The 25,999-nt window shown below is 42.3% G+C and overlaps 2 protein-coding genes across 3 annotated transcripts; both read right to left on the minus strand.

Annotated features, from left to right (window-relative positions):
* Positions 1–877: 877 nt before the first annotated feature.
* LOC139366374 (Bardet-Biedl syndrome 7) lies at positions 878–6,957 on the minus strand. Of its 2 annotated transcripts, none has more exons than XM_071103791.1 (19): positions 6,420–6,957; positions 6,136–6,201; positions 5,949–6,011; positions 5,419–5,594; positions 4,981–5,167; positions 4,819–4,891; positions 4,605–4,721; positions 4,253–4,383; positions 3,956–4,040; positions 3,688–3,790; positions 3,283–3,475; positions 3,044–3,118; positions 2,888–2,956; positions 2,514–2,653; positions 2,258–2,422; positions 2,035–2,144; positions 1,789–1,892; positions 1,570–1,693; positions 878–1,392 (listed from the first exon to the last, which is right to left on the minus strand). In XM_071103791.1, the coding sequence occupies exons 1-19, from the start codon at positions 6,453–6,455 to the stop codon at positions 1,259–1,261; spliced, it is 2,151 nt and encodes a 716-aa protein (XP_070959892.1). In that variant the 5' UTR covers positions 6,456–6,957; the 3' UTR covers positions 878–1,258. The 2 variants fall into 2 exon arrangements, with proteins under 2 accessions (XP_070959892.1, XP_070959893.1); XM_071103792.1 differs by having other exon boundaries at positions 2,888–2,953; positions 6,420–6,952.
* An 880-nt stretch (positions 6,958–7,837) lies between these two features.
* LOC139366375 (transmembrane protein 33-like) lies at positions 7,838–14,615 on the minus strand. The gene is made up of 8 exons (XM_071103793.1): positions 14,446–14,615; positions 13,559–13,633; positions 12,703–12,797; positions 9,585–9,772; positions 9,213–9,280; positions 8,810–8,943; positions 8,544–8,627; positions 7,838–8,377 (listed from the first exon to the last, which is right to left on the minus strand). Exons 2-8 carry the CDS (start codon positions 13,610–13,612, stop codon positions 8,248–8,250), a joined length of 753 nt encoding a protein of 250 aa, XP_070959894.1. The 5' UTR covers positions 13,613–13,633; positions 14,446–14,615; the 3' UTR covers positions 7,838–8,247.
* Positions 14,616–25,999: the final 11,384 nt, after the last annotated feature.

Raw genomic sequence — 25,999 nt, forward strand, 5'->3', positions numbered from 1 at the left:
CTAGGGCTCAGGTCCTCCGAGAGAGAGAAAGAGAGGTCCTGAGCGCTCTGGAGCAGCTTTTCATCAAGGATCTCTCAGTACTTTGCTCTGTACATCATTCCCTCGATCTCCCTGCCGCTAAAAAACATCCCCATAGCATGATGCTGCCACCACCATGCTTCACCGTAGGGATGGTGCCAGGTTTCCTCCTGACGTGACACTTGGCATTCAAGCCAAATAGTTCAATCTTGGTTTCATCTGATCAGATAATCTTGTTTCTCATGGTCTGAGTTTTAAGGTGCCTTTTGGCAAACTCCAAGTGGGATGTCATGTGCCTTTTACTGACAAGTGGCTTCCATCTGGCCACTCTACCATAAAAGCCTGATTGGTTGAGTGCTGCAAAGATGATTGTCCTTCTGAAAGGTTCTCCCATCTCCACAGAGGATCTCTGGAGCTCTGTCAGAGTTACCATCGAGTTATTGGTTACCTCCCTGACTAAGGTCCTTCTCCCCCGATTGCTCAGTTTGAGTGTGTGGCCAGCAGTAGAGTCTTAGTGGTTCCAAACTTCTTCCATTTAAGAATGATGGAGGCCACTGTGTTCTTGGGGACCGTCAACGTTCCAGACATTTTTTGGTACACTTCCCCAGATCTCTGCCTCAACACAATCCTGTCTGGGAGCATTATGGACAATTCCTTTGACCTTATGGCTTGGTGTTTGCTCTGACATGCTCTGTCAACTGTGGGATCTTATATAGACAGATGTGTGCCTTTCCAAGTCATGTCCAATCAATTGAATTTACGACAGGTGGACTCCATTCAAGTTGTAGAAACATCTCAAGGATGATCAATGGAAACAGGATGCACCTGAGATCAAATTTGAGTCTCATAGCAAAGGGTCTGAATACTTACATAATTAAGGTATTTATTTATTTTTCATACATTTGCAAACATTTCTAAAAACCTGTTTTCGCTTTGTCATTATGGGGTAGTGTGTAGATTGATGAGGGAAAAAACTATTTTAATCCATTTTAGAATAAGGCTATAATACCATAACAAAATGTGGAAAAAGGAAAGGGGTCTGAATATTTTACAATGCACTGTATATAGCTAGGCCAACAGAATATGGCTTTAGACATAAAGAATTCAGATTATGTAACATAATTCTAGTATCTTACACAAAAAAAGACACAGCTGGAAAGTAAACGCTGTACTCTAAACAAAACAAAAGCTATCACAAATAGAGTGTAAAAGTTTGCATCCTCTTTGCTCAAGTTTGATATTATGCCTCATTGAAGAAATTCATCAAAGAATCCAAATCGTAGTTATCCAAAACTTCCAGCAGCAATGACACCTTTGTCTTCACATTCTGTCCTTTGAATTTGAATTTGTCGATGAAGAGGTCAGTTATCATACCTGGGGAAACAGAAGAACACACGTTACTGTCATGGTAGTTTTGCATAACCATACTGTCAAATTAGTTTTGCACCCAGGATATAAGGATCATTGGCAAGCTAGGCTACTGTGATAGCTGAAAATGTCATTTCTTTTTAATTCTACTGAAACAATAATTTTAGAGCAATATTTATATACCATAAAGTCTTTCCAGGTGAGCTGGTTGTTTCTTGTATTCCTCTAGCAGATAGGCAGACTCGTCTAGAATGTTACGATATTCAGGAATGAGGAAGTCCGCATTCCCCTCGTGAACCTGAAGCTCCTACAAAACACACACACACACAGTGAAATTTGAGCAAGAGTTGCAATATTAAAGTAGTTTCAATTATTATTATTTTTTGCAACACTGGCACTTACTTTTAATGCGTCAATCAGCTGAACCTTTTTGGCCAATAGCAGCTGATACTCAAGCTTCGGATGAATCATCTTGAGTGTGTGGCCCACTGAATCGTCATTGATATCTGGAATTTAGAGCCGCAAATAAAATTGTGAGATAAGATAATATATGTTTTATTTCATGAACAGACATAACCATTTCACTCCATCGTCGATAACTAACTAGTAGCCTAAAAACAGATAAAATGTAACTAGCTAAAGACCTACCATAAGAAATATCGAGATTGTTTTTTCTTTTGGTGGCTTCTTTGGAGAGGACATCCTTCAGTATGGAGATGGTGGAAATGTTGTCAGACTTGAAGTGGCCTTCCCCTTTACTAAAATGACAAAGATACATTGGATACATTTACTTGGAAAACTAAACCAAGAACTCTGATTGATGCATATCCCAAAGGGGATAAATTAAGTTGTATTGAATTGAATTCCTAACCAGTACGTGGCTTCCAGCTGCGTTCCAAGGAAAGTGTTCTGGAAGTAGAAGGTGATATTCTCCCCTGCTGGAGTCTTCTCTGGGACCTCTGGCAAGCAGAAGAGGACCCAGGAGTGGATCTCTGCAAAGCTGAATTGGCCAACTAGACTCAAAGTGTTCATGGGTCTGTTTGGGGGGATGGAGAGAAAAAGGGAGAGAATGAAAGAAGACAAAATGGGAAATTGAACAGTCTTTCTTTCAGTATCCTTATCCTTACCTGTCCTGTTCAATGGTGTGAGTTCTCTGGTGAAGGGACAGAGGTTTGATGAGGTACTGGCGTACCTGACAGGTCTTGGGCTGCAGGCGTGGGGTGATGTAGGCCTGTAGGGTGCCATATTGGCCCTCAATAGACCTCACCTGGAGAAGGGAGAAGATGCTGTTACACAAGTCATGAGAACACACAGCAGTGTTGCCCATAGCATTGCAGAGGCAGGTGAGACTGGGTGGGAACTGGAGACTTAGAGTGGTACTTCTATTGGTTGCAATTGACAATTTATTATGAATGGCCAGGAGTACAATTCTAAATAAATTGTTATTGGGCTAAAATCAGTAAGAACTGACTAAAACATACTCTTAAAAAAAATCTCTCACCTTCAGCTCAAGCCGTGTAGTATTTGCTTGGCATCTGTACGTAACGAGGAGAAAATTGCCTTTTGGCTGCTGGAACAGAAGACATAATTAGTGCCTTGAGGAATCTAAAGCATTCACTTGTATTATTTGTATGTTCTCTGTACCAGGACATCTCACCTCTGAATCACATTCGCTGAAACTCACGACAGCAGAGTTCTTGTCGACATCCAGCAGATCAATTGGTACATCACTCTGTAACATTAATATTGTTTTCTTTACAAATATGCAATGACTTGTGGATATTTCTGTCATGGATTGTATAATTAGCAGATCTCTCTCATGCAAAAAAAACATACACATTTCTCTTTCGTGTTCAATACAGAACATAAATACAGAGTCAAGTTCATTTGTTTCACCTGCAGCAGCAGATTGTCGATGGCTGTCTGCACTTCCAGGGTCAGGCTGTAGCTGGCATCATCCTGACACAGGGTGAACTTGTCGTTGATGCTGAACACGGGCATGGCAGAGACCGCCGTACTAGACTGCGCGGTTTGCTGGTACTTCTCACGGCCCTGAACGACCTTCATCTGCAGTTGGTCTAGCTCTGCCCTGAGGGGGACAAGTGCTGTGGGTTCATACTGGGAAAATTACAACAGACAGCATCTTTCCTCATATTTAAGTTAGCTAACTCAAATGTTTTCTAAACACAGGACTTTACTTTGGCTGTTGAATTAACCTTGCCAACACTGAGTTTTGCTTACAAAGTTCCATTGATATATATTGCAATTGCAGGTGACAACAACAACTGTCCACAAGTATACCTGAGAGCTGCCACTTTGCTCTGGGTCTCCCGACTCATCTTGACTTCATCTCCAGGGCCTGCCTCTGCCTGCTGGGGCTCTGTAGTCAGCCCTGTCACCCATCCTGGACACACATATTATTTCAAGTCGCTCACAACTTTGTATCTGTATCTCCTATAGAGCACTTATTGGGAGCAGCAAACAGTCAGCGGACATTAGTTTTTCTCGCTAGTGTTTTTTTTTGTATAGCTCTTGTGCATAAAACCCTCTCCTTTTGTTGATAGCTCACCTGTGTACGTGGCTGTCAGAACCTCGTCATAAGACTCCTTCCCAACACAGCCACCCTGGATAGAGGTGACGCTCTCCAATAACACCTGGTGGACAAGTTAGTATCCCAAAACATGGATTTCTACAATATTCTCTCAACTTTGGGACAGAAAGTTTGTTATTTATTTTACAACAAAAATACATTTCTATCACCCTTGAATTAAAATAAATGTATTTTTTCCCCCTGAATTTCAGATGATATGTACAACGCCAGTAGAATGTGGCATAAAATAATGACAAATATTATTTGTGGACTTACATGCTCAAAGCGCAATGTGGGCTCATTGGAGCTGTCAAACCCATAGACCTCCACTGTCCCATCATCCCTGCCAACAAGGATGTCTTTCACCCCGTCACCCAGGATATCATACGTGTCGATGCACAAAACACCTAGTAGAAACAGCCATAGAAGAAGAAAATGTGGAATAAGCTCAATGAATGGAATGATGCTATATGATTGAATGATGTCTAACATGGTAAGTCAATGTTAATAACATTCTTACAATATACAATGATAATACATGTGCTAATTGTGTTTCAGTGCATAGGTACTCTGAGTCTCTGACAGATGAAACATATACTAGTTTTCATCTTCATTAACAGTATTGTACCTCCTTTCTTTTTCTCATTATCAATCTCCCATTTAGAAGAGGAAGAGGAATCAGTTATCCTAATCAGTCCCAGTTTGCCATCCACAGTTCCATAGAGAATGTCTTCGCCATTAGTCCCTAAAGCAGACGGTGGGGTAGAAGTAGACCAGTTTGCTGTAAGTACAGGGATGTGTGAAATTTACATTTGAGTTCAGTATAAGGATTTTATACTCGCCTCCATCTCGATTGTACAGCTCCAAAACTGAGGGAGGACCAGGGACTTCAATATCATACACAAGCTCAGATCCCTATGGGCAAGAAAACACAAACTCACTGAAGTACTCGTTGAAGTACTTATATACTCATACTGCAGTACTCACAAACAATTTCCATTCACCTGCAACACTCTGAGAACTCGGTCTTGACATGCCAACACAGGGACAATGCGGCCCAAGTTCTCAGCAGGCAAGCACACAATGTCATTAATTTTGTCTCCAGACAGGTAGTAGTCTTGATCCTTGCAGTCACAGTAGTGGTTGTAGATGTAACTCGCACACACAAAAAGGTCTGCTCCTGAAACGTGCCTGAAAAACACATTGTAGGCATGAAAAAAAACACACATTGTAATATAAAGCAGCACAAAAACACACCCACAATTCCCCTTATTTATAAACAGATTAAAGAATGCTCCAAGTCTCTTTAAAAATTAAAGCTAGACTATACTCTCTCAAAACCGTACTCCCAAGTCTCGTTCGTCACTGTTGACAAACATGTGTAGAAGGCTTGGAACCAAGGCCAGGTAACCTATAATTCACATCAAAAAGTTAAATCTCACATGGCATTGATGCTTTCTGTAAGGTTGGCCTCAAAGGACAGGAACTGTTTGCCTTTCTTGGTATATCCCTTCACTTCCGAGCCAGCACACACAAAGATCTTCTCCTGTGGGGTTCCAAGAGCCCCACCAAGGTCCAGCCTTGTTATCTTCTGCCCTGGCAAAGTCTTGAACACAGGCTGGAAAAGATAGGTACAATCAACATTCATGGAATGAAACATTATTTTTTCATTACACAATGACAAGGGAAACTTGTCTATTAGAGGGCACAGTACCCATGCCATCGAACCGCACAGGGTCAGCTGCAGAGAAGCTTTCCAGGTGCAGATAGGGATTAAGCTAAGTGCCTTGTTCCTGTGCACAACAGCAGTAGGTATTCATATGAAGTCCATGAAAGCGGCTGTATTCTGCTAGCCTTGGTGCCAGTCTGGCTCTGATTTAGCCAACAGTGATTAATGAGTAGGCTCCAAAAAAAAGACTGGCACCCAGGAGAGTATTTCAATGTTGTTAAATATGTAAGACTCAATACCTACCACAGCTTCTCCCTTTTTCATCCCAAAACAAGTTATCACACCATCATGATCAGCAACAGCAACCTGAGACCCACAAAACGACATTTCTAAATCAAGAGTACTTGGGACATTGTTCAAATTATCATATTCCAACACACAAGGTCTATTTATGGGTCCCCTCTAATAATGCACATTCACATTACAGTACCTTTTGGGTTGCTTTGCGTCCTAAGGCAGGGAGGAGCCTCATGGTTTTCTGAGATATCACACCAACCTGTGTCGATGAATGTGACAGCCAGAGTCAGTCAGTATCACGAGTCATCCAGTTACTTAAGGTAAAATTGGCAGAGTACAACAACAACAAAATCAAGCTGTTCAACTCTTTCCATTCAGGCTACTATTTGGCCATAACATTAGTGACATGATCAGGGGTCGAAATATAGGAAAAATCTACCCCGTTGAATTTTCTAGCAAAACATGCAATCCAGTTACCTGTAGATAATCAATTCGGTTGAGGTTTATCTCCATGATGTTCTTGGCTTGATGTGAGTGTTTGGTCAGCAAAAACTAGTATGCAATTCAATTGATTAGCTCGCTATCTAATAACGTTCGCTGAAGTATCCAAAAGGTGTCTGTCCAGTAACGTTAACCGTTTACAATTTACAACAAAAAAATCAGACCGGCGTTACAGGTATCTAAATCAACGTTAGCTAGCTAATAAAGATAGCTGGCTAACATGCGAGGTGAACAAAGAGCATTTTGTCAGATTGGGATTATTCTGTAATAGGGATTAGCCTCGTTGGCTAATTTAGCTGTCTCGCTAAAACTGTAGTCAGAATGCACGTTGCATACTCTGACGTATTAGTATATTCTATATAGCCGCCACATCGTTGTTTGATTTAGTTCAACCATAACGTTAGCTAGTTTATCGACATTATAGGAGTTAGAAAATTAAGGTTGTCGAAATAACTAGCATCTGATTCTTCTGCGCGCACACTGGACCCGTTACCATGGACAACGTTGTTCGTTTGAAGAAGCTTCAATATCATTGGGTGTTGGTGATTGTGGTGTGATTCAAGCTAGATTCTGAATGGTTTAGCAGTTCCAGTATTTTTGTCTTCCTGGATAGTAGAAAGTGGCCATCCTCTAAGAACCAAACCAATAAAATCACCAATGCTCCAAAAATGAGTCAAAGAATACTAATTGATACGAATCATGTTTATATTAGTGAATATGGAGGTTATAAATCTCATTCAACAAGGTCATTTCTTTCATTTTTTGATTGAATAGAATGGAGAAATTTATTCCAGCTATACAAACATCTTTTCTCTACAAGTTAAATAAAGACATTTAACATGGGTGTGCACTGAATCGGAAAACTATAGGGATATTAGCCACAAATCAGTTCAATTGAACCTGAATTTAAATAGATTTTCAATTAGAAAACCTATTAAAAATGCAAATCTAAACTTGAATTTGAAACCAGCCTAGTCCTTCCTTCCCATTTACTGCATAACATGTGCTTTGTGCAGACTGAGGAAATGCTGGTATAGTGAAACTGATTAATTTCAGCCATAAATCCTACAACTACATGTTCTTGTACCATTTAAGTCTTCAAAATAGAGCAGATATGTTGCCTTCTCATTTCAGGGCCCTTTTGACACTGCCTCAACTGCCAACACATTTTTTTTTTTTAAATAGTGAATTACATGGCATAGATCACTTTTCAAATTCATAAGAGTAGAAACGTGTTAAGACAAAATCATAACCAATGCTTTTCGTGTAAGAAAAATAACATTTAAAATGGAATTTGTGGATGTAAAAAATAAAATACAGAGCAACTGACATCGCCTTTGAAAAGCACAATATTTGGCTATTAAAACAAATAAAATGACTGCAACGATGTATAGTACAATTTAACTATCTAATCTCAGAAGTTAGTATTTTATTTAAAGATAAGAACAAGTATTTTCCATGACAAAGACATTTAACCATCACAAGGTCAATCCTTAGAAGTAGAACACATCAAATAGTCAGCTGGTGTTTATTCCCAAAGAGAGTGAGAGAGAAAAGGGGGAGTGAGTGTTCGGCTGTTCCATAAAGCCATAATTGAAAACAATCAGTTTTCAGTGCGTCGCAGTCCGAGCCTCAGCCTCCGCTGTAGCGTATGAACAGAGCAGCAGGAAGACAGACCAGACTAACATTCAAAAGGTTTTTTGCCCTTGCTCTCAAAGTTGTTGTTCGTCCATCCCGCTCGAGTTGAAATGCTGCCACGCCCCTAACAGTACAAACTATGGTTGTGTGGGAACAGGAAGTAAGGTCACACTGCGGTGGGGGCCAGGCGGCTCATAAAGGAGATACTGTTGAGGCACATCTTTCTGAAGAAGGCGGGGCAGGCGGGCTTCATGACGAAATGTTCCAGCAGAATCCGCAGCTCTGAGAATAGGGTGCTGGGAGGGGTGGACAGGGAGATTAGGGAATAGGGGGAAATGATGGTTTGAGAAATGATTTAATCAACATCATATACCTAGAAACACACAATTTGCCATATTTGATATTGTACAATTATCCTACATATTAACATTTCTGCACAAAATTCAAAATGAGGCTACTTACCGGCAATATGGGTTTCTCCTTGATGTATAGCGGAGAGTTAGAAACCTGTAGTAAATGAAAGGCTGCAGCAAGCTTCCCTGGCCACTGTAAACACAAAGACCAAGAGTTAATCAAGTGACTGGAGTAACCAAGAGTTAATCAAGTGACTAATCATCTCAGTTCATAGTGGTATTGCAAGACATCAAGAAGGAAAAACCCTAATCTGACTTCAGTCTTAAGGTACCATACAAATGTGCTGACAAATTTACCAAGAAATAGAAACATACCTGAAGAGCATGAATATGGTGGCTGGCATGAGGAAGATCTCATTGCAGGCGATGAACTTCAGGATGTTCTGCTGGTTGGCCGAGAGCTTGTTGAGGAAGTTCCTCATGAAGAGAAGGCTATTGGGGCCCATTGCCTAAAAGGGGAATTATACACATCAGGATCACCACATGACTAAACTAGCAGTTATACAGCACTTTACACACTGTACATTTTCCATTAATGCCCTAAAATAGGAAATGTCTAATGAGGAGAAATGTGCAAAATTACTATTTTACCTAACCAAAACAGGTAGAAGGGTATTTTATAAAATACAATTTTTCAAGTGTTGGTTATGCTTTACCCAAATGACTTTTTAATGGCTTCACGAACATTGAAATGTTTTGGAATCAAGAAGATACTTACGTCAAGAAACTTCTTTGTGTAGGTGGTTGCATGAAGCAATGAGAAGAGGAAGACTGGGAATATGCTCACTGTAGACTGCAGTTAAGTGGCAAACAGCATTAAAAATGTACAATGCAAAATAAACACATTTAAGGTCAGCATCAAATAGTGCTGTCAAGCAATGCCTTTTTGTTAATAGGTTTTATAGGTTTGCATAACTGAAACCACGACCCCCAAGCAGTGCAAAACCTTCCTGCAACACAATTGGCCTTCTCCCCAAATCAGTTTGTTGGTGATATACCAAACTCTAGCTTTATCAGAGACCATTATGACAACAACCAAGGCATGGTGATACTATGGTGATAAGGCCTTTATCTATGGTTGAGAGGATACTTGTAATGGGGTAAGAGTTGACCAGGATGAGGGAGTACAGCAGGTAGTGACAGCTGTCCTCTTGGAGTGCCTGGGCTAGGAAGGCTCTGCTGAGCTGGAAGTGAGGAAGCCGCTGGTGTAGCCGCAGAGCACTGGTGAGTGCGTTGGCCAGCAGCGCACGCTGATAGAAATTGGCAGCCGCCTGAGGTCTGGAATATGTCAAAAAGAAAGAGAAATGGATTACTCTGAGGGAACTCAGACTGGTTAACTATCTCTACTTGCACATTCATCTTCTGCGCATCAATCACTCCAGTGTTTAATTGGTATATTGTAATTACTTCGCCACCATGGCCTATTTATTGCCTTACCTCATTTGCACACACTGTATATAGATTTTTTTCTACTGTATTATTGACTGTATGTTTGTTTATTCCATGTGTAACTGTGTTGTTGTATGTGTCGAACTGCTTTGCTTTATTCTTGACCAGGTCGCAGTTGTAAATGAGAACTTGTTCTCAACTAGCCTGGTTTAATAAAGATGAAATAAATACAATTTTATTTTAAAACTATACTGAACAAAAATATATTTTTCACTGAGTTACAGTTCATAAGGAAATCAGTCAATTTAAATAAATACACTGCTCAAAAAAATAAAGGGAACACTTAAACAACACAAATGTAACTCCAAATCAATCACACTTCTGGGAAATCAAACTGTCCACTTAGGAAGCAACACTTCCACATGCTGTTGTGCAAATGGAATAGACAACAGGTGGAAATTATAGGCATTTAGCAAGACACCCCCAATAAAGGAGTGGTTCTGCAGGTGGTGACCACAGACCACTTCAGTTCCTATGCTTCCTGGATGATGTTTTGGTCACTTTTGAATGCTGGCGGTGCTTTCACTCTAGTGGTAGCATGAAACAGAGTCTACAACTCCCACAAGTGGCTCAGGTAGTGCAGCTTATCCAGAATGGCACATCAATGCAAGCTGTGGCAAGAAGGTTTGCTGTGTCTGTCAGCGTAGTGTCCAGAGCATGGAGGCGCTACCAGAAGACAGGCCAGTACATCAGGAGACGTGGAGGAGGCCGTAGGAGGGCAACAACCCAGCAGCAGGACCGCTACCTCCGTCTTTGTGCAAGGAGGAGCAGGAGGAGCACTGCCAGAGCCCTGCAAAATGACCTCCAGCAGGCCACAAATGTGCATGTGTCTGCTCAAATGGTCAGAAACAGACTCCATGAGGGTGGTATGAGGACCCGACGTCCACAGGTGGGGGTTGTGCTTACAGCCCAACACCGTGCAGGACGTTTGCCAGAGAACACCAAGATTGGCAAATTCGCCACTGGCGCCCTGTGCTCTTCACAGATGAAAGCAGGTTCACACTGAGCACGTGACAGAAGTGACAGCGTCTGGAGACGACGTGGAGAACATTCTGCTGCCTGCAACATCCTCCAGCATGACCGGTTTGGCGGTGGGTCAATCATGGTGTGGGGTGGCATTTCTTTGGGAGGCCGCACAGCCCTCCATGTGCTCGCCAGAGGTAGCCTGACTGCCATTAGGTACCGAGATGAGATCCTCAGACCCCTTGTGAGACCATATGCTGGTGCGGTTGGCCCTGGGTTCCTCCTAATGCAAGACAATGCTAGACCTCATGTGGCTGGAGTGTGTCAGCAGTTCCTGCAAGAGGAAGGCATTGATGCTATGGACTGGCCCGCCCGTTCCCCAGACCTGAATCTAATTGAGCACATCTGGGACATCATGTCTCGCTCCATCCACCAACGCCACAGACTGTCCAGGAGTTGGCGGATGCTTTAGTCCAGGTCCAGGAGGAGATCCCTCAGGAGACCATCCGCCACCTCAGCAGGAGCATGCTGAGCCTCATTTTGACTTGTTTTAAGGACATTACATCAAAGTTGGATCAGCCTGTAGTGTGGACTCCAAATCCAGACCTCCATGGGTTGATAAATTTGATTTCCATTGATAATTTTTGTGTGATTTTGTTGTCAGCACATTCAACTATGTAAAGAAAAAAGTATTTAATAAGAATATTTCATTAATTCAGATCTAGGATGTGTTATTTTAGTGTTCCCTTTATTTTTTTGAGCAGTGTATATTAGGTCGTAATCTATGGATTTCACGACTGGGTAGGGTGGGCTTGGGAAGGCATAGACCCACCCACTGGGGAGCCAGCCTCAGCCAATCAGAATTAGTTTTCCCCCCAAAACAGGGCTTTATTACAGACATAAATACTCCTCAGATTCATCAGCTGTCCAGGTGGTTGGTCTGAGATGATCCCAAAGGTGAAGAAAATAGATGTGGAGGTCCTGTGCTGGTGTGGTTACACGTGGTCTGCGGATGTCAGGCCGGTTGGACGTTCTGACAAATTCTCTAAAACAACTTTGGAGGCGGCTTATGGTATGGAAATGAACATCAATTCTCTGGCAACAGCCCTGGTGGATATTCCTGCAGTTAACATGCCAAATACAAGCTTCCTCAAAACTTGACATCTGTGGCATTGTGTTGTGACAAAACAGCACATTTTATTGTCCCCCAGAACAAGGTGCACCTGTGTAATGCTAATGAGGTGAGGTAATGCTCATGAGCCACACCTGTCAGGTGTATGGATTATCTTGGCAAAGGAGAAATGCTCACTAACAGTGATGTAAACAAATGTGGGGGGAAATTGAGAGAAATAAGCTTTTTGGGCATATGGAACCTTTCTGGGATCTTTTATTTCAGCTCATGAAACACAGGACCAACACTTTGAATGTTGGATTCATATTTTCATTCAGTATACATTTTGGAGTATATCAAAATGGTGGAACAGTTTTGATCACAAAATGCTACAAAAGTGAATATGTGGTAGGATCGGGTGATCATTCCAGACATTAGATAATCCCATTAGTAATACATCTGTTCATTTAGCAGTTATGCATTGGTTGTCTCTGTCAGGTATTGTTGCTATATTGCTATGTGCACACGAAGAAAAATATTATCCCTGGAACTGAGTAAATATTAACAATAATGCAAAATCCAAACTGCAGTAGAAAACCAAACCCAATGACCAGTCCCTGTCATACAGTATTACTTTCTAAATAGACATATAGACAAAGCAAACAGTTGGAGCATTGACCCTTACCCTAAGAGAGGTAGAATGAACATTACTGAGCAATAGACGGTGAAGAGCCGCGAGAGCCACATTGCCGTCTCTAGTTTGTTAGCCAACATGAATTGCTGTGAAAAAAAAGAGTACATTCAAGTTCATAAGATTTAAAAAACTAGACTAAATCATCCACTGTAAAATCACCATCCACTGTAGGATCACAATCATAGGCCTATACAGTATCAGTATGAGAACTAGGGTTGCTGTAATCCAGATTTTCATACAGTTTTTGTACCATACCGGGGTATACAGCATTACCGAATGTGCACACAAGGGGTGCAAAAACAATTTAGGCAACAGTGATCTTGATTGTCTCTGCTGTAACCAAGACGCTTGACATCTAGCCACTTTGCTAGCAAGTTATTAAACCAAATACATTGCTGGAGCCCTGAGCTGCATATAATTTATTTGACATATCTTACATTTCTTATAGTTATGAGCAGTGGCGTAGCACGTACCCTGTCTGTATGTCAAAGTAAGCCAAAATGTGAGAGCAAAAAAAAAGAAAGAATGTCTACCTTACTGCAATGACGCAATGTAGGGATGCAACTGAATACATAAAAATTGTTTCCCTTGCGTTGCACTACAAATCTGGGGCTGCACACATTTGCATGTTTTTGCAATTCAACTAAATTAGGCTTCAGGCTGGATTTATCCTCCACCAAACATTCACGATAACAAAATGTCACGAGAGCGTGCGTAAAGTTACAACCTATGACATGCAGTGAAATGTGTGTGGAGTGGAGGTTCTACACTACAGAGTATGTCTAGTTGACTATAAATCCAGCCTAACAAATACAATCTGATGAAGTAGAAGTTCATGATTACTCACCACTGTCCCTAATTGAGGGGGAGGAGGAGCACTTGTTTGCTCTGTGTCAGCCATCTTCTTGACTCTGGTTTATCCCTGAAAAGCAAAACACAAAGACATCGTTTAATGAATATCTTCTGGCACCCTGACATTGCAAGCCCACTTTAAATGGCAAGAATGATACAATGCTGCTTAGTTCTCGCTCTTTCAGGTTTAGGCCAACTTGATCTCTGTGCCTCTTGAAAAATGGTTTCATAATGATAGATTTAGTGAAACCTTGGATGCTAAGGCTAGTGATCTGAGAATATGTTCACAGATTAACAGGCAGAAGAAGACAGTCACTTGGCTTGCAAGCAAAGCGTGACATGTTCGTGAGCTGTTTTGATTTGTGCAGTAAAGACGTTAACATCAAAACTAGTTAGCAAGCTAAAACGTTTAAACTGAATCAAGCAAATTTTAGTTATCAGACTTAAGGTTAGCTAGTTAACGTTAATTAGGTTAGTTAGATGACAATTCTTCTCATTTGTTCAGTTGTAAATAAGCATTGACGGAACACTGGCGCTGTCCAGCTAGCTGATCTGAAGGTAACAATTATTAGCCAGAAGTGAGACAGACCCAGGAAATGATAAATAGCAAACAAATGTGTTGGCTTTATTTAATTAATTGTGAAAACGTTAGCAAGCTGGCTAATGTCAGTTAATAAACGAGCTAGCCTAATGTACGCTAGCTAATATAGGACTGCCTCCACTAGAATGTTCGGCACTTGCTTGTTAGCAAGCTAGCTAGTAACGGTAGCTCAGTATTTGTCTAGATAGCTAGCTCAAAAAGCATTGTGTAGCTAACGTTAGAGATTATCTGCGTGGACTGTCTGCAATGTAATTCGATTTAGACTATTTTCCGAAAATTACCTGAAACTGTCGATATCAACGTTAGGTGTCCCTTGTACCAGTGATTGTGTTATTTTGTTGGCTAATTTTGCTACTGTAGCTAGCTACTCAGCCATCTGCGTCGTTCCTACCAAAGACAGTATGAAGATATGCAGTAACTGCTTCTCCCTGATCAAGTTGTAGGCGATGTCATTGCGACGTTGGTTAGCTAGGCGCGTGCGCAGAAACACGGTCACCGGGTCTAAAGGTCGTCTCGCCGAAATGTGCTTGGGCATGCCATCAAAAAGACACTCCTTCGATATAAAGTTGTTTTTGACGAAAATGAAAACGTGTCACTTTCATTAGGCTGGAGTAATAACATGTTCCGCTACTTAAGACATTGGCTCGAATCTAGGTAGTGCCTTCAGATTTCGAGAAAAAATTGTTTCAATTCTCTCATTGGGCGTGTTTAAGTTGTAAGGCTAACAGGCGGACCACACCGCTGAGCGAGCTTGCACCCACACTGCTCACAAGCCTCTGCATTGCCAAGGGCTAAAATAGAAGTTAGTTCTATTTGTGACACAGATCACTGCCTCTCACATCTCCTCATTGGTTTATAGAAGCAGGCACCCATGTGCCATCTCCTCATTGGTTATACCCACATGGGTGACTGAAAGACGATAATGCACCTAATTTATGAAAGTTGCCAATCGCAATATAAAGTCAAGAGAAGAAAAAGCCTAGAAGGAGAAGAGATGACTAGAAACGATTCAGTTTACCGGTTTATGTGTGGATTAATTGTCGGAGTAGAGGATCTTGTGCATTTCAGGTAAATTAACAACTCAATGTTTATATCCCAGGACAAATTAGCCAGCAACAGCAAGCTAGCTAAATAGAAACAAAATAGCTAACAAGTGCTAGTTAGCTAAATGTTTAACAAGTGTTAGCTAGCTAGCTGTCATAAATGTTTAATGCTTTTCAACCTGTCCCCAAATTAATGTAATGGGTTAGAGTTTGTTTTGATATTTTAACCTGCGTGTCATGATTGTGTTTGGTGTGGGGGAACAAAATACATTTATGCAAGATGGAGCACGTGCGCAGCTGGTTTGGGTTCCGTGTAAAGCAACTGACTGTAGATGAAAGTCGGTGAAAGTGTGTCAGTGACACTAATGTGGGTTTCCAACAGCAAGGCTCAGATCAACATGGCAGTGTTGAATGGCAACACCAACACCGTTTATAAAAGGTTTAATTTATAATGTTGAAATAAACATGTCTCCAACACCCATATCACACACTCACAAACTGAAATCACATGTGTGCACATTATACAATCAATTAGTGAGAGAGAGAGAGCCTCAAACATCACATACATGTTTTAAATATTTACTGTACACATGAATTGTGGCAAATTGTTGGAGCTAGAAACACAAGCATTTCACTACACCCTCAATAACATCTGCTAAACATGTGAATGTGACTGATTTCAAATTGTTCCCTTTTTATGTCTTCGGTCACCTTGGTCAAAGAAAAACACCCTAATAAAAATAGAGCCTCACAATGAAGTTGGTGAAGAGCAAATGCCGAAACTTGTAGTCTACTGCAGTCAACTTCATGACCTGATCACATTATTTTTGTAAAGTTCATGCAGTCAACATGTAAACTAAAGTCTTAAAGTCTTTTGCCCTAGAATGCAACACACTTTGGAAGGTGGCGACCAATGACAGTCAACAACTTGACAAAAGTGATCCACTCGAACGCGCCCATTGACTTCTCAAACCCAGGCCTGGTCTCCCAAGTTTGCGTTCCCGGGAAGTCTCTCGACGTTGCGTCTCTGGGTTTAGAAACTCTGTGGTTTCCACTGTGAATTAAAATTGATCAGCTGACCTTGCACCAGAAAGGAAAAAATATATCGCGATGTTTGTAGACGTCACCAAATTCTCTGTTTTATTGTATTGTAATGAAACCGGCAGGGAGCATGTCTCGAACCCTCGACCTTCGAGCCCGAGGGTCCGGCGCGCTATCGACTGTGCCGCAAAAAGCATGCTCGTGCTGCTGAGTCGATGTCCGCGCTTATAAACCCAGGGTCGTTACAGTATTATCTAATTAAGGCTTCTATTATGTTGTCTTAGCAATATTTCTGAGTCAAACATTAATCTTACTGGAACTATTTTACTGTAAATATACAGAAGCCTACAGATCTAGGCCTACTTTAGTCAGGATTCTATGTTTAAACTTAATTTTACCTGTGTAAATACATTGGAAATACTCCCAATAAAATATATTGCAAATAATGAGTCTCACATAAGTTCTCAAATGTGCTGTAGGCAAGGAAAATGCTACATGGGGAATGTGCAAGAAGGGTTCTTGCATGATCATGTCAATAGGGGGAGGATAGCAACGTAATTCTTACATTGGATCTTACATGGCTTTGATGTTTTAATATAGAGTTGTTATGTGGTACATTACATATTTAATATTTTTATCATCAGAATCCACTTTTAATAGAAGTGTCAAACTAGCCAACATTAATACTCTTCTATAGCATGCACGAGCACACACACAGGGAAGGTTAGGGCAAAGGCTGCGTTGAACTTAAGGCTATGGTTATGCCAAGATTACACTGGGTGAAAAGGGTTGCTAATCAGAGGATATCTTTACATTACACATTTTTGATATTCTAGAGAATACAGGCCATTTCCAATGCATATTTGTAATTTTGTGGATATGCACCATATCTTGCTTGACAAATTCTGAATCCAGATGTGACTCATTTGATATAATGAGATACGTGACATCCTATTTTAATTTCATGCTAACAAAGACTGACTGTATACATAGCAGATCTGTGTTTTTCTCAGAACATGTTTTGAGATCTTCATTAAATGTGAGAACACGTTAGCTAATGCTCAATCACCTCAGCAGCTAGCCTGAACCTGGCTAGCACTGTGACTCTAGCTACCTAATAACTCACTGTACAGTTGCTGTGGAGGTCGTGTGTGGAAGATCACAACAAACCTTCTTTCCTTGATGTTTATTGTATACAAACACACACTTTTAAGGACTAGCTCCAGCACAGATCAAATCAACTGCCCCAAGTGACAGTTACACCGAACATGAATGTGGTGCTGACTGGTGATTGGCCAACACTATGGTCAGTCACCCTACATGGTTGGCGGGACATAAAAGGGGGTATATCTGTATTCACAACACTATCCCCCTCCAGCAGTGCAGAGTTCCTTCAGGCACCTATACTAAAGGCGGGAACAATACAACATTTTCTAAAAACACTTTGCAGAGCAAACAGGTAAAGCATTAAGAATCGCATAACAGGTTCATAATTTTAAAACAGATAACTTGTCCCATATTCAACAAAACAACGATGTAACAGTCCTTATTTATTCTAAACAGACTGTCTCTGCCTGGCTGAGCTGGAAAGCACATGACATGAACTAGGTGGGTGGGGTGTTGGATTGGTGTTGGACTTTTGGATTGGGGCAGCACCACTGTAGTGCCTGAGATTTTCAGAGGAATGTCCAGACACACAGAATGTTCAGTGGTGGCACACTGATCTTCACCCTGGAGGCCTAGGGTAACTGCATGGGCTGGCTGAAGTACAGGTCTGGTGGTGCCTGTATCAACATCGTCAATAGAGGCAGAGGGGTGACTCTGCCCGGTGTCGAGGGCAGTGACCTCTGAGCGGGCTGCAGGGTGGGGCCAAATTCCTTTCCATCAGGTCCCATATCCTCTCACTCTTCTCATCCAGGTATGCAGGGAAGCCCAACAGGGACGCACTCAACTTCAGATACGATTCTATTGGAAATAAAACATTTTTTTAAATATCCAGGAAAAATAAATATAAAATCTGCACAAAAATGCAAAATAGGCCTGGCTTTGCCTCTGCTGCACAGGGTCTTGTTCTCACTGTGCTAGCTGCCATTTGGTTGCCATAACAATGAGATCAGGGCGTGCACAGTACACTTAGCTGATTGGCTAGCAACTGAATCTACCTAACAAGCAATGTCTCGAGCAGTGAGAATGCCCCAAACATCTGAAAGTCCACAGAAAAGATTGCATGGCTCACAAAAATAACACAAATTTCAATAAATTAAAAAATTGAAAAACACTTGACACCAGTGTTGTCATTTGAGATCTTCACTGAGTGTGAGCTAATGCTAATTTTCAATCACCTTAGCAGCTAACCTTAACATGACTAGCACTGTGAATTGACATGGTTTATATATATATACAGTTGAAGTCGGAAGTTTACATACACTTAGGTTGGAGTCATTAAAACTCGTTTTTCAACCACTCAACAAATTTCTTGTTAACAAACTATAGTTTTGTTATCTACTTTGTGCATGACTCTAGTAACTTTTCCAACAATTGTTTACAGACAGATTATATCACTGTATCACAATTCCAGTGGGTCAGAAGTTTACATACACTAAGTTGAATGTGCCTTTAAACAGCTTGGAAAACTCCAGAAAATGATGTCATGGCTTTAGAAGCTTCTGATAGGCTAATTGACATAATTTGAGTCAATTGGAGATGTACCTGTGGATGTATTTCAAGGCCTACGTTCAAACTCAGTGCCTTTTTGCTTGACATCATGGGAAAATCAAAAGAAATCAGCAAAGACCTCAGAAATAAAATTGTTGACCTCCACAAGTCTGGTTCATTCTTGGGAGCAATTTCCGAATGCCTGAAGGTACCACATTCATCTGTACAAACAATAGTACGGAGGTATAAACACCATGGGACAACGCAGCCATCATACCGCTCAGGAAGGAGACTCCTTCTGTCTCCTAGAGATGAACGTACTTTGGTGTGAAAAGTGCAAATCAATCCCAGAACAACAGCAAAGGACCTTGTGAAGATGGTGGAGGAAACAGGTAAAAAAGTATCAATATCCACAGTAAAACAAGTCCTATATCGACATAACCTGAAAGGCCGCTCAGCAAGGAAGAAGCCACTGCTCCAAAACTGCCATAAAAAAGCCAGACTACAGTTTGCAACTGCACATGGGGACAAAGATTGTCCTTTTTGGAGAAATGTCCTCTAGTCTGATGAAACAAAAATAGAACTGTTTGGCCATAATGACCATCGTTACGTTTGGAGGGAAAAGGGGGAGGCTTCCAAGCTGAAGAACACCATCCCAACCGTGAAGCATAGGGGTGGCAGCATCTTGTTTGTTTGTTTTGTTTGTTTGTTTGCTTTGCTGCAGGAGGGACTGGTGCACTTCACAAAATAGATGGCTTCATGAGGTAGGAAAATTATGTGAATATATTGAAGCAACATCTCAAGACATCAGTCAGGAAGTTAAAGCTTGGTCACAAATGGACATTGATTTTATATTTAACTAGGCAAGTCAGTTAAGAACAAATTCTTATTTTCAATGACGAACAGTGGGTTAACTACCTATTCAGGGGCAGAACGACAGATTTATACCTTGTCAGCTCGGGGATTTGAACTTTCAACCTTCTGGTTGCCAGTCCAATGCTCTAACCACTAGGCTACCCTGCCGCCCCAAGCATACTTCCAAAGTTGTGGCAAAATGGCTTAAGGACAACAAAGTCAAGGTATTGGAGTGGCCATCACAAAGCACTGACCTCAATCCAATAGAAAATGTGTGGGCAGAACTGAAAAAGCATGTGCGAGCAAGGAGGCCTACAAACCTGACTCAGTTACACCAGCTCTGTCAGGAGGAATGGGCCAAAATTCACCCGACGTATTGTGGGAAGCTTGTGGAAGGCTACCCAAAACGTTTGACCCAAGTTAAACAATTTAAAGGCAATGTTACCAAATACTAATTGAGTGTATGTAAACTTCTGGGAATGTGATGAAAGAAATAAAAGCTGAAATAAATCATTCTCTCTACTATTATTCTGACATTTCACATTCTTAAAATAAAGTGGTGATCCTAACTGACCTAAGACAAGGAATTCTTACTAGGATTAAATGTCAGGAATTGTGAAACTGAGTTTAAATGTATTTGGCTAAGGTGTATGTAAACTTCTGACTTCAACTGTAAGTAGTTGTCATTTGTCTCATAGTCAAAATAGTTTAAAAGTTTAAGTATTCTGTGGTAGTTGTGGGTGTCCATGTGAAGTTCCTCCAAGTTTAATTTGATGGGATGGGAAAAACCTCTCTCCGGGTGTTAGGCCTGTGCTGCTATAAGTTGAAAAGACTGACAAGTTCATGATGTTGGATAAGGAAGTGGGATCTTCTCCATCTGCTTGATGATCTAAAGACGGAACTGGGGGAGGGAGGGTGGGGGGAAGTCAACGTGGTGCGGCTAGGGTGATTCAAAATGTGTGTACAACCTAATCTAAATGTGGATGACACTAATTCTTAAAAATGAGGCCTGCTGTGGTTGTTGTCCAATGTGTGAGGTCTGTTGTGTGAAATGTGTCATGGGGGATCTCCAGGAGGAATGGGCCACGTGTGGCGATGTAACCATGAATAACTTACAAAACCTTTATCTGTTTGGAGAAAGGAGGTGTGAGTGATTAATAATGGGGAAAGTGGCTCTGGCTTCATTGTGCATGGATGCAATCTGCTTGAGTGTTATTTCTTACATTGGTACCCCAGGTCATCTTTGGTTTCATTACATACAGTCGAGAAGAACTACTGAACATAAGAGCAGCGTCAACTCACCATCAGTACGACCAAGAATATGACTTTCGCGAAGCGGATCCTGTGTTCTGCCTTTCACCCAGGACAACGGAATGGATCCCAGCCGGCGACCCAAAAAAACGACTTCGTAAAAGGGGGAAACGAAGCGGTCTTCTGGTCAGACTCCGGAGACGGGCACATCGTGCACCACTCCCTAGCATTCTTCTCGCCAATGTCCAGTCTCTTGACAACAAGGTTGATGAAATCCGAGCAAGGGTAGCAATGGTAGCATTCCAGAGGGACATCAGAGACTGCAACGTTCTTTGCTTCACGGAAACATGGCTCACTGGAGAGATGCTATCGGAGTCGGTGCAGCCAGCTGGTTTCTCCACGCATCGCGCCGACAGAAACTAATATCTTTCTGGTAAGAAGAGGGGCGGGGGCGTATGCTTCATGGTTAACGTGACGTGGTGTGGCCACAACAACATACAGGAACTCAAGTCCTTCTGTTCACCTGATTTAGAATTCCTCACAATCAAATGTAGACCGCATTATCTACCAAGAGAATTCTCTTCGATTATAATCACAGCCGTATATATCCCCCCCCAAGCAGACACATCGATGGCTCTGAACGAACTTTATTTGACTCTTTGCAAACTGTAATCCATATATCCGGAGGCTGCATTCATTGTAGCTGGGGATTTTAACAAGGCTGATCTGAAAACAAGACTCCCTAAATTGTATCAGCATATCGATTGCGCAACCAGGGCTGGAAAAACCTTGGATCATTGCTATTTTAACTTCTGCGACGCATATAAGGCCCTGCCCCGCTCTTCTTTCAGAAAAGCTGACCACGACTCCATTTTGTTGATCCCTGCCTACAGACAGAAACTAAAACAAGAAGCTCCCACGCTGAGGTCTGTTCAACGCTGGTCCGACCAATCTGATTCCACACTCCAAGACTGTTTCCATCACGTGGACTGGGATATGTTTCGTATTGCGTCAGACAACAACATTGACGAATACGCTGATTCGGTGAGCGAGTTCATTAAAACGTGCGTTGAAGATGTCGTTCCCATAGCAACGATTAAAACATTCCCAAACCAGAAACCGTGGATTGATGGCAGCATTCGCGTGAAACTGAAAGCGCGAACCACTGCTTTTAATCAGGGCAAGGTGACCGGAAACATGACCGAATACAAACAGTGTAACTATTCCCTCCGCAAGGCAATCAAACAAGCTAAGCGTCAGTATAGAGACAAAGTAGAATCTCAATTCAACGGCTCAGACACAAGAGGTATGTGGCCGGGTCTACAGTCAATCACGGATTACAAAAAGAAAATCAGCCCCGTCACGGACCAGGATGTCTTGCTCCCAGGCAGACTAAATAACTTTTTTGCCCGCTTTGAGGACAATACTGTGCCACTGACACGGCCCGCAACTAAAACATGCAGACTCTCCTTCACTGCAGCCGAGGTGAGAAACATTTAAACGTGTCAACCCTCGCAAGGATGCAGGCCCAGACGGCATCCCCAGCCGCGCCCTCTGAGCATGCGCAGACCAGCTGGCTGGTGTGTTTACGGACATATTCAATCAATCCCTATCCCAGTCTGTTGTTCCCACATGCTTCAAGAGGGCCACCATTGTTCCTGTTCCCAAGAAAGCTAAGGTAACTGAGCTAAACGACTACCGCCCCGTAGCATTCACTTCTGTCATCATGAAGTGCTTTGAGAGACTTGTCAAGGACCCTATCACCTCCACCCTACCTGACACCCTAGACCCACTCCAATTTGCTTACCGCCCAAATAGGTCCACAGACGATGCAATCTCAACCACACTGCACACTGCCCTAACCCATCTGGACAAGAGGAATACCTATGTGAGAATGCTGTTCATCGACTACAGCTCGGCATTTAACACCATAGTGCCCTCCAAGCTCGTCATCAAGCTCGAGACCCTGGGTCTCGACCCCGCCCTGTGCAACTGGGTACTGGACTTCCTGACGGGCCGCCCCCAGGTGGTGAGGGTAGGCAACAACATCTCCACCCCGCTGATCCTCAACAATGGGGCCCCACAAGGGTGCGTTCTGAGCCCTCTCCTGTACTCCCTGTTCACCCACGACTGCGTGGCCACGCACGCCTCCAACTCAATCATCAAGTTTGCGGACGACACAACAGTGGTAGGCTTGATTACCAACAACGACGAGACTGCCTACAGGGAGGAGGTGAGGGCCCTCGGAGTGTGGTGTCAGGAAAATAACCTCACACTCAACGTCAACAAAACTAAGGAGATGATTGTGGACTTCAGGAAACAGCAGAGGGAACACCCCCCTATCCACATCGATGGAACAGTAGTGGAGAGGGTAGTACGTTTTAAGTTCCTCTGCGTACACATCACAGACAAACTGAATTGGTCCACCCACACAGACAGCATCGTGAAGAAGGCGCAGCAGCGCCTCTTCAACCTCAGGAGGCTGAAGAAATGTGGCTTGTCACCAAAAGCACTCACAAACTTCTACAGATGCACAATCAAGAGCATCCTGTCGGGCTGTATCACCGCCTGGTACGGCAACTGCTCCCCCCACAACCGTAAGGCTCTCCAGAGGGTAGTGAGGTCTGCACAACGCATCACCGGGGGCAAACTACCTGCCCTCCAGGACACCTACACCACCCCATGTCACAGGAAGGCCATAAAGATCATCAAGGACAACAACCACCCGAGCCACTGCCTTGTTCACCCCGCTATCATCCAGAAGGCGAGGTCAGTACAGGTGCATCAAAGCTGGGACCGAGAGACTGAAAAACAGCCTCTATCTCAAGGCCATCAGACTGTTAAACAACCACCACTAACATTGAGTGGCTGCTGCCAACACACTGACTCAACTCCAGCCACTTTAATAATGGGAATTGATGGGAAATTATGTAAAATATATCACTAGCCACTTTAAACAATGCTACCTAATATAATGTTTACATACCCTACATTATTCATCTCATATGTATACGTATATACTGTACTCTATATCATCTACTGCATCTTTATGTAATACATGTATCACTAGCCACTTTAACTATGCCACTTTGTTTACATACTCATCTCATATGTATATACTGCACTCAATACCGTCTACTGTATCTTGCCTATGCCGCTCTGTACCATCACTCATTAATATATCTTTATGTACATATTCTTTATCCCCTTACACTTGTGTCTATAGGGTAGTAGTTTTGGAATTGTTAGCTAGATTACTTGTTGGTTATTACTGCATTGTCGGAACTAGAAGCACAAGCATTTCGCTACACTCGCATTAACATCTGCTAACCATGTGTATGTGACAAATAAAATGTTATTTGATTTGAAGTTTTGTATGCCCACTGAGAGAACCACTGTGCTGGTGCTTTCTCCAGGACCTTGGTGAAATTGTAAAAAGTTGCACCGGGGTAGGTTTCAACTTGTATCTTTGGGTTGTGGAATGGGGAGATTCTGTTCACATTGGAGCCTCCCAACACCTGTGTTTGTTGTTTCCCTGAAAATTCCAATCCAGCACCTTGCATTTTGGTCTGGATTTATAATAAAATGGTTTCTGTGGGGGTTGGTGCTGGGGTTGGGACTGGGGTCAGTGTATTGAAGCTCTAGTTGTACAGGGGTCTCAGACAGGCAACGGCATGGCGACTTTTGGGAGGGCTCAGATGGGGTATTTTTGGGGTTTGGCCCATCATCGTCATTTGACCCTAGAGCTGCCAGTCCGAATCTTAACTCCTGATCTGGCTCCTCCTGTTGGTAAGAAAGATATAGGAATTCCTGTACAAGATTTTAACTGAAACATTGCTAAGTTTATACAACTTGGCAGTAGGTGTGCTGACTGGGCTGTTTGGGAGTACTGCCGTCACACCAAGGGTTTCTGGCTGACTGCAGGCCCAATGGTGGAACTCAACTAGGGTCTGGATTACATTAGAGGAGTCCAGGGGTAAGGGTTCAGAGTTGGAGTCTATGGTGGGGGAGGAGGGATCCATAATGCTAGGAATGCTGTGCTCTTGAGTGGTCAATGAGTTGTTTATTGTCTGTGGGCCGTTTGGGGAAGTGGAGATGGGGGTTATCGTTATGAAATACCATCCACCAAATGGAGAAAGGATTGACATACTGGATCAAATCATAAACTATGAAGAAAAAATAATACACTAATAGTTTATTCATGTATTTTTTTTATAGACACTTTAGCTACTAATAGTTTTCTCAGGGTGTTATTGAATTTATAAACATGAAACCATTTAAGCCTAATTGAATAATAAAGTCAATTAGAAAGAGAGTGGAATGTAAAGGTTGGAGGCAATTTGGTTAAACCAGTTAAATAATATAAAAGGCAACACTGAGGCATTGTGACTTGTCCAAAATGGCATATCTTGCATTGCTGGAGGATCTGGCACAAGCTGCATTACGCAGGGAGAGTGTTTTCAATGAGCGTGCAGATATTTTTGCTGAGAGCGACTCTTGGCTTATTAGTAAATTGTGTTTTCCAAAGCATATTTTATTGCATCTCTGCCACCAACTCTCTCCAGTATTAGAAAGGGAGCTGAAACGCACCAATGCCATCCCAGTGCATACCCAAGTCCTCTCCACCCTGGGATTTTTGACCACTGAAACATTCCAATGGGAGATTGCGGATCGGTCTGGCATTTCACAACCAACCATGAGCCAAATATTGCCTGCAGTCCTTCATGGCATTATTTCATTGACCCCGCAATACATACAGTTTCTGTACACTGCTGTGCAACAGGCCAGAGTGAAAAGGAATTTCCATACCATAGCTGGATTTCCTAATGTCATTGGAGCTATTGACTGCACCCACATCGCAGTAAAAGCACAATCATTGAACAAATGCAACTTCGCCAACAGAAAAGGTTTCCATTCTGTCAATATGCAGGTCATCTGTGATTCACATTTGGCTTTGTTAAATGTAGTGGCCAGGTGGGACACATGATTC

The sequence above is a fragment of the Oncorhynchus clarkii genome, chromosome 14 (genome assembly GCF_045791955.1).
Source record: "Oncorhynchus clarkii lewisi isolate Uvic-CL-2024 chromosome 14, UVic_Ocla_1.0, whole genome shotgun sequence".
Taxonomy (NCBI): Eukaryota; Metazoa; Chordata; class Actinopteri; order Salmoniformes; family Salmonidae; genus Oncorhynchus; species Oncorhynchus clarkii.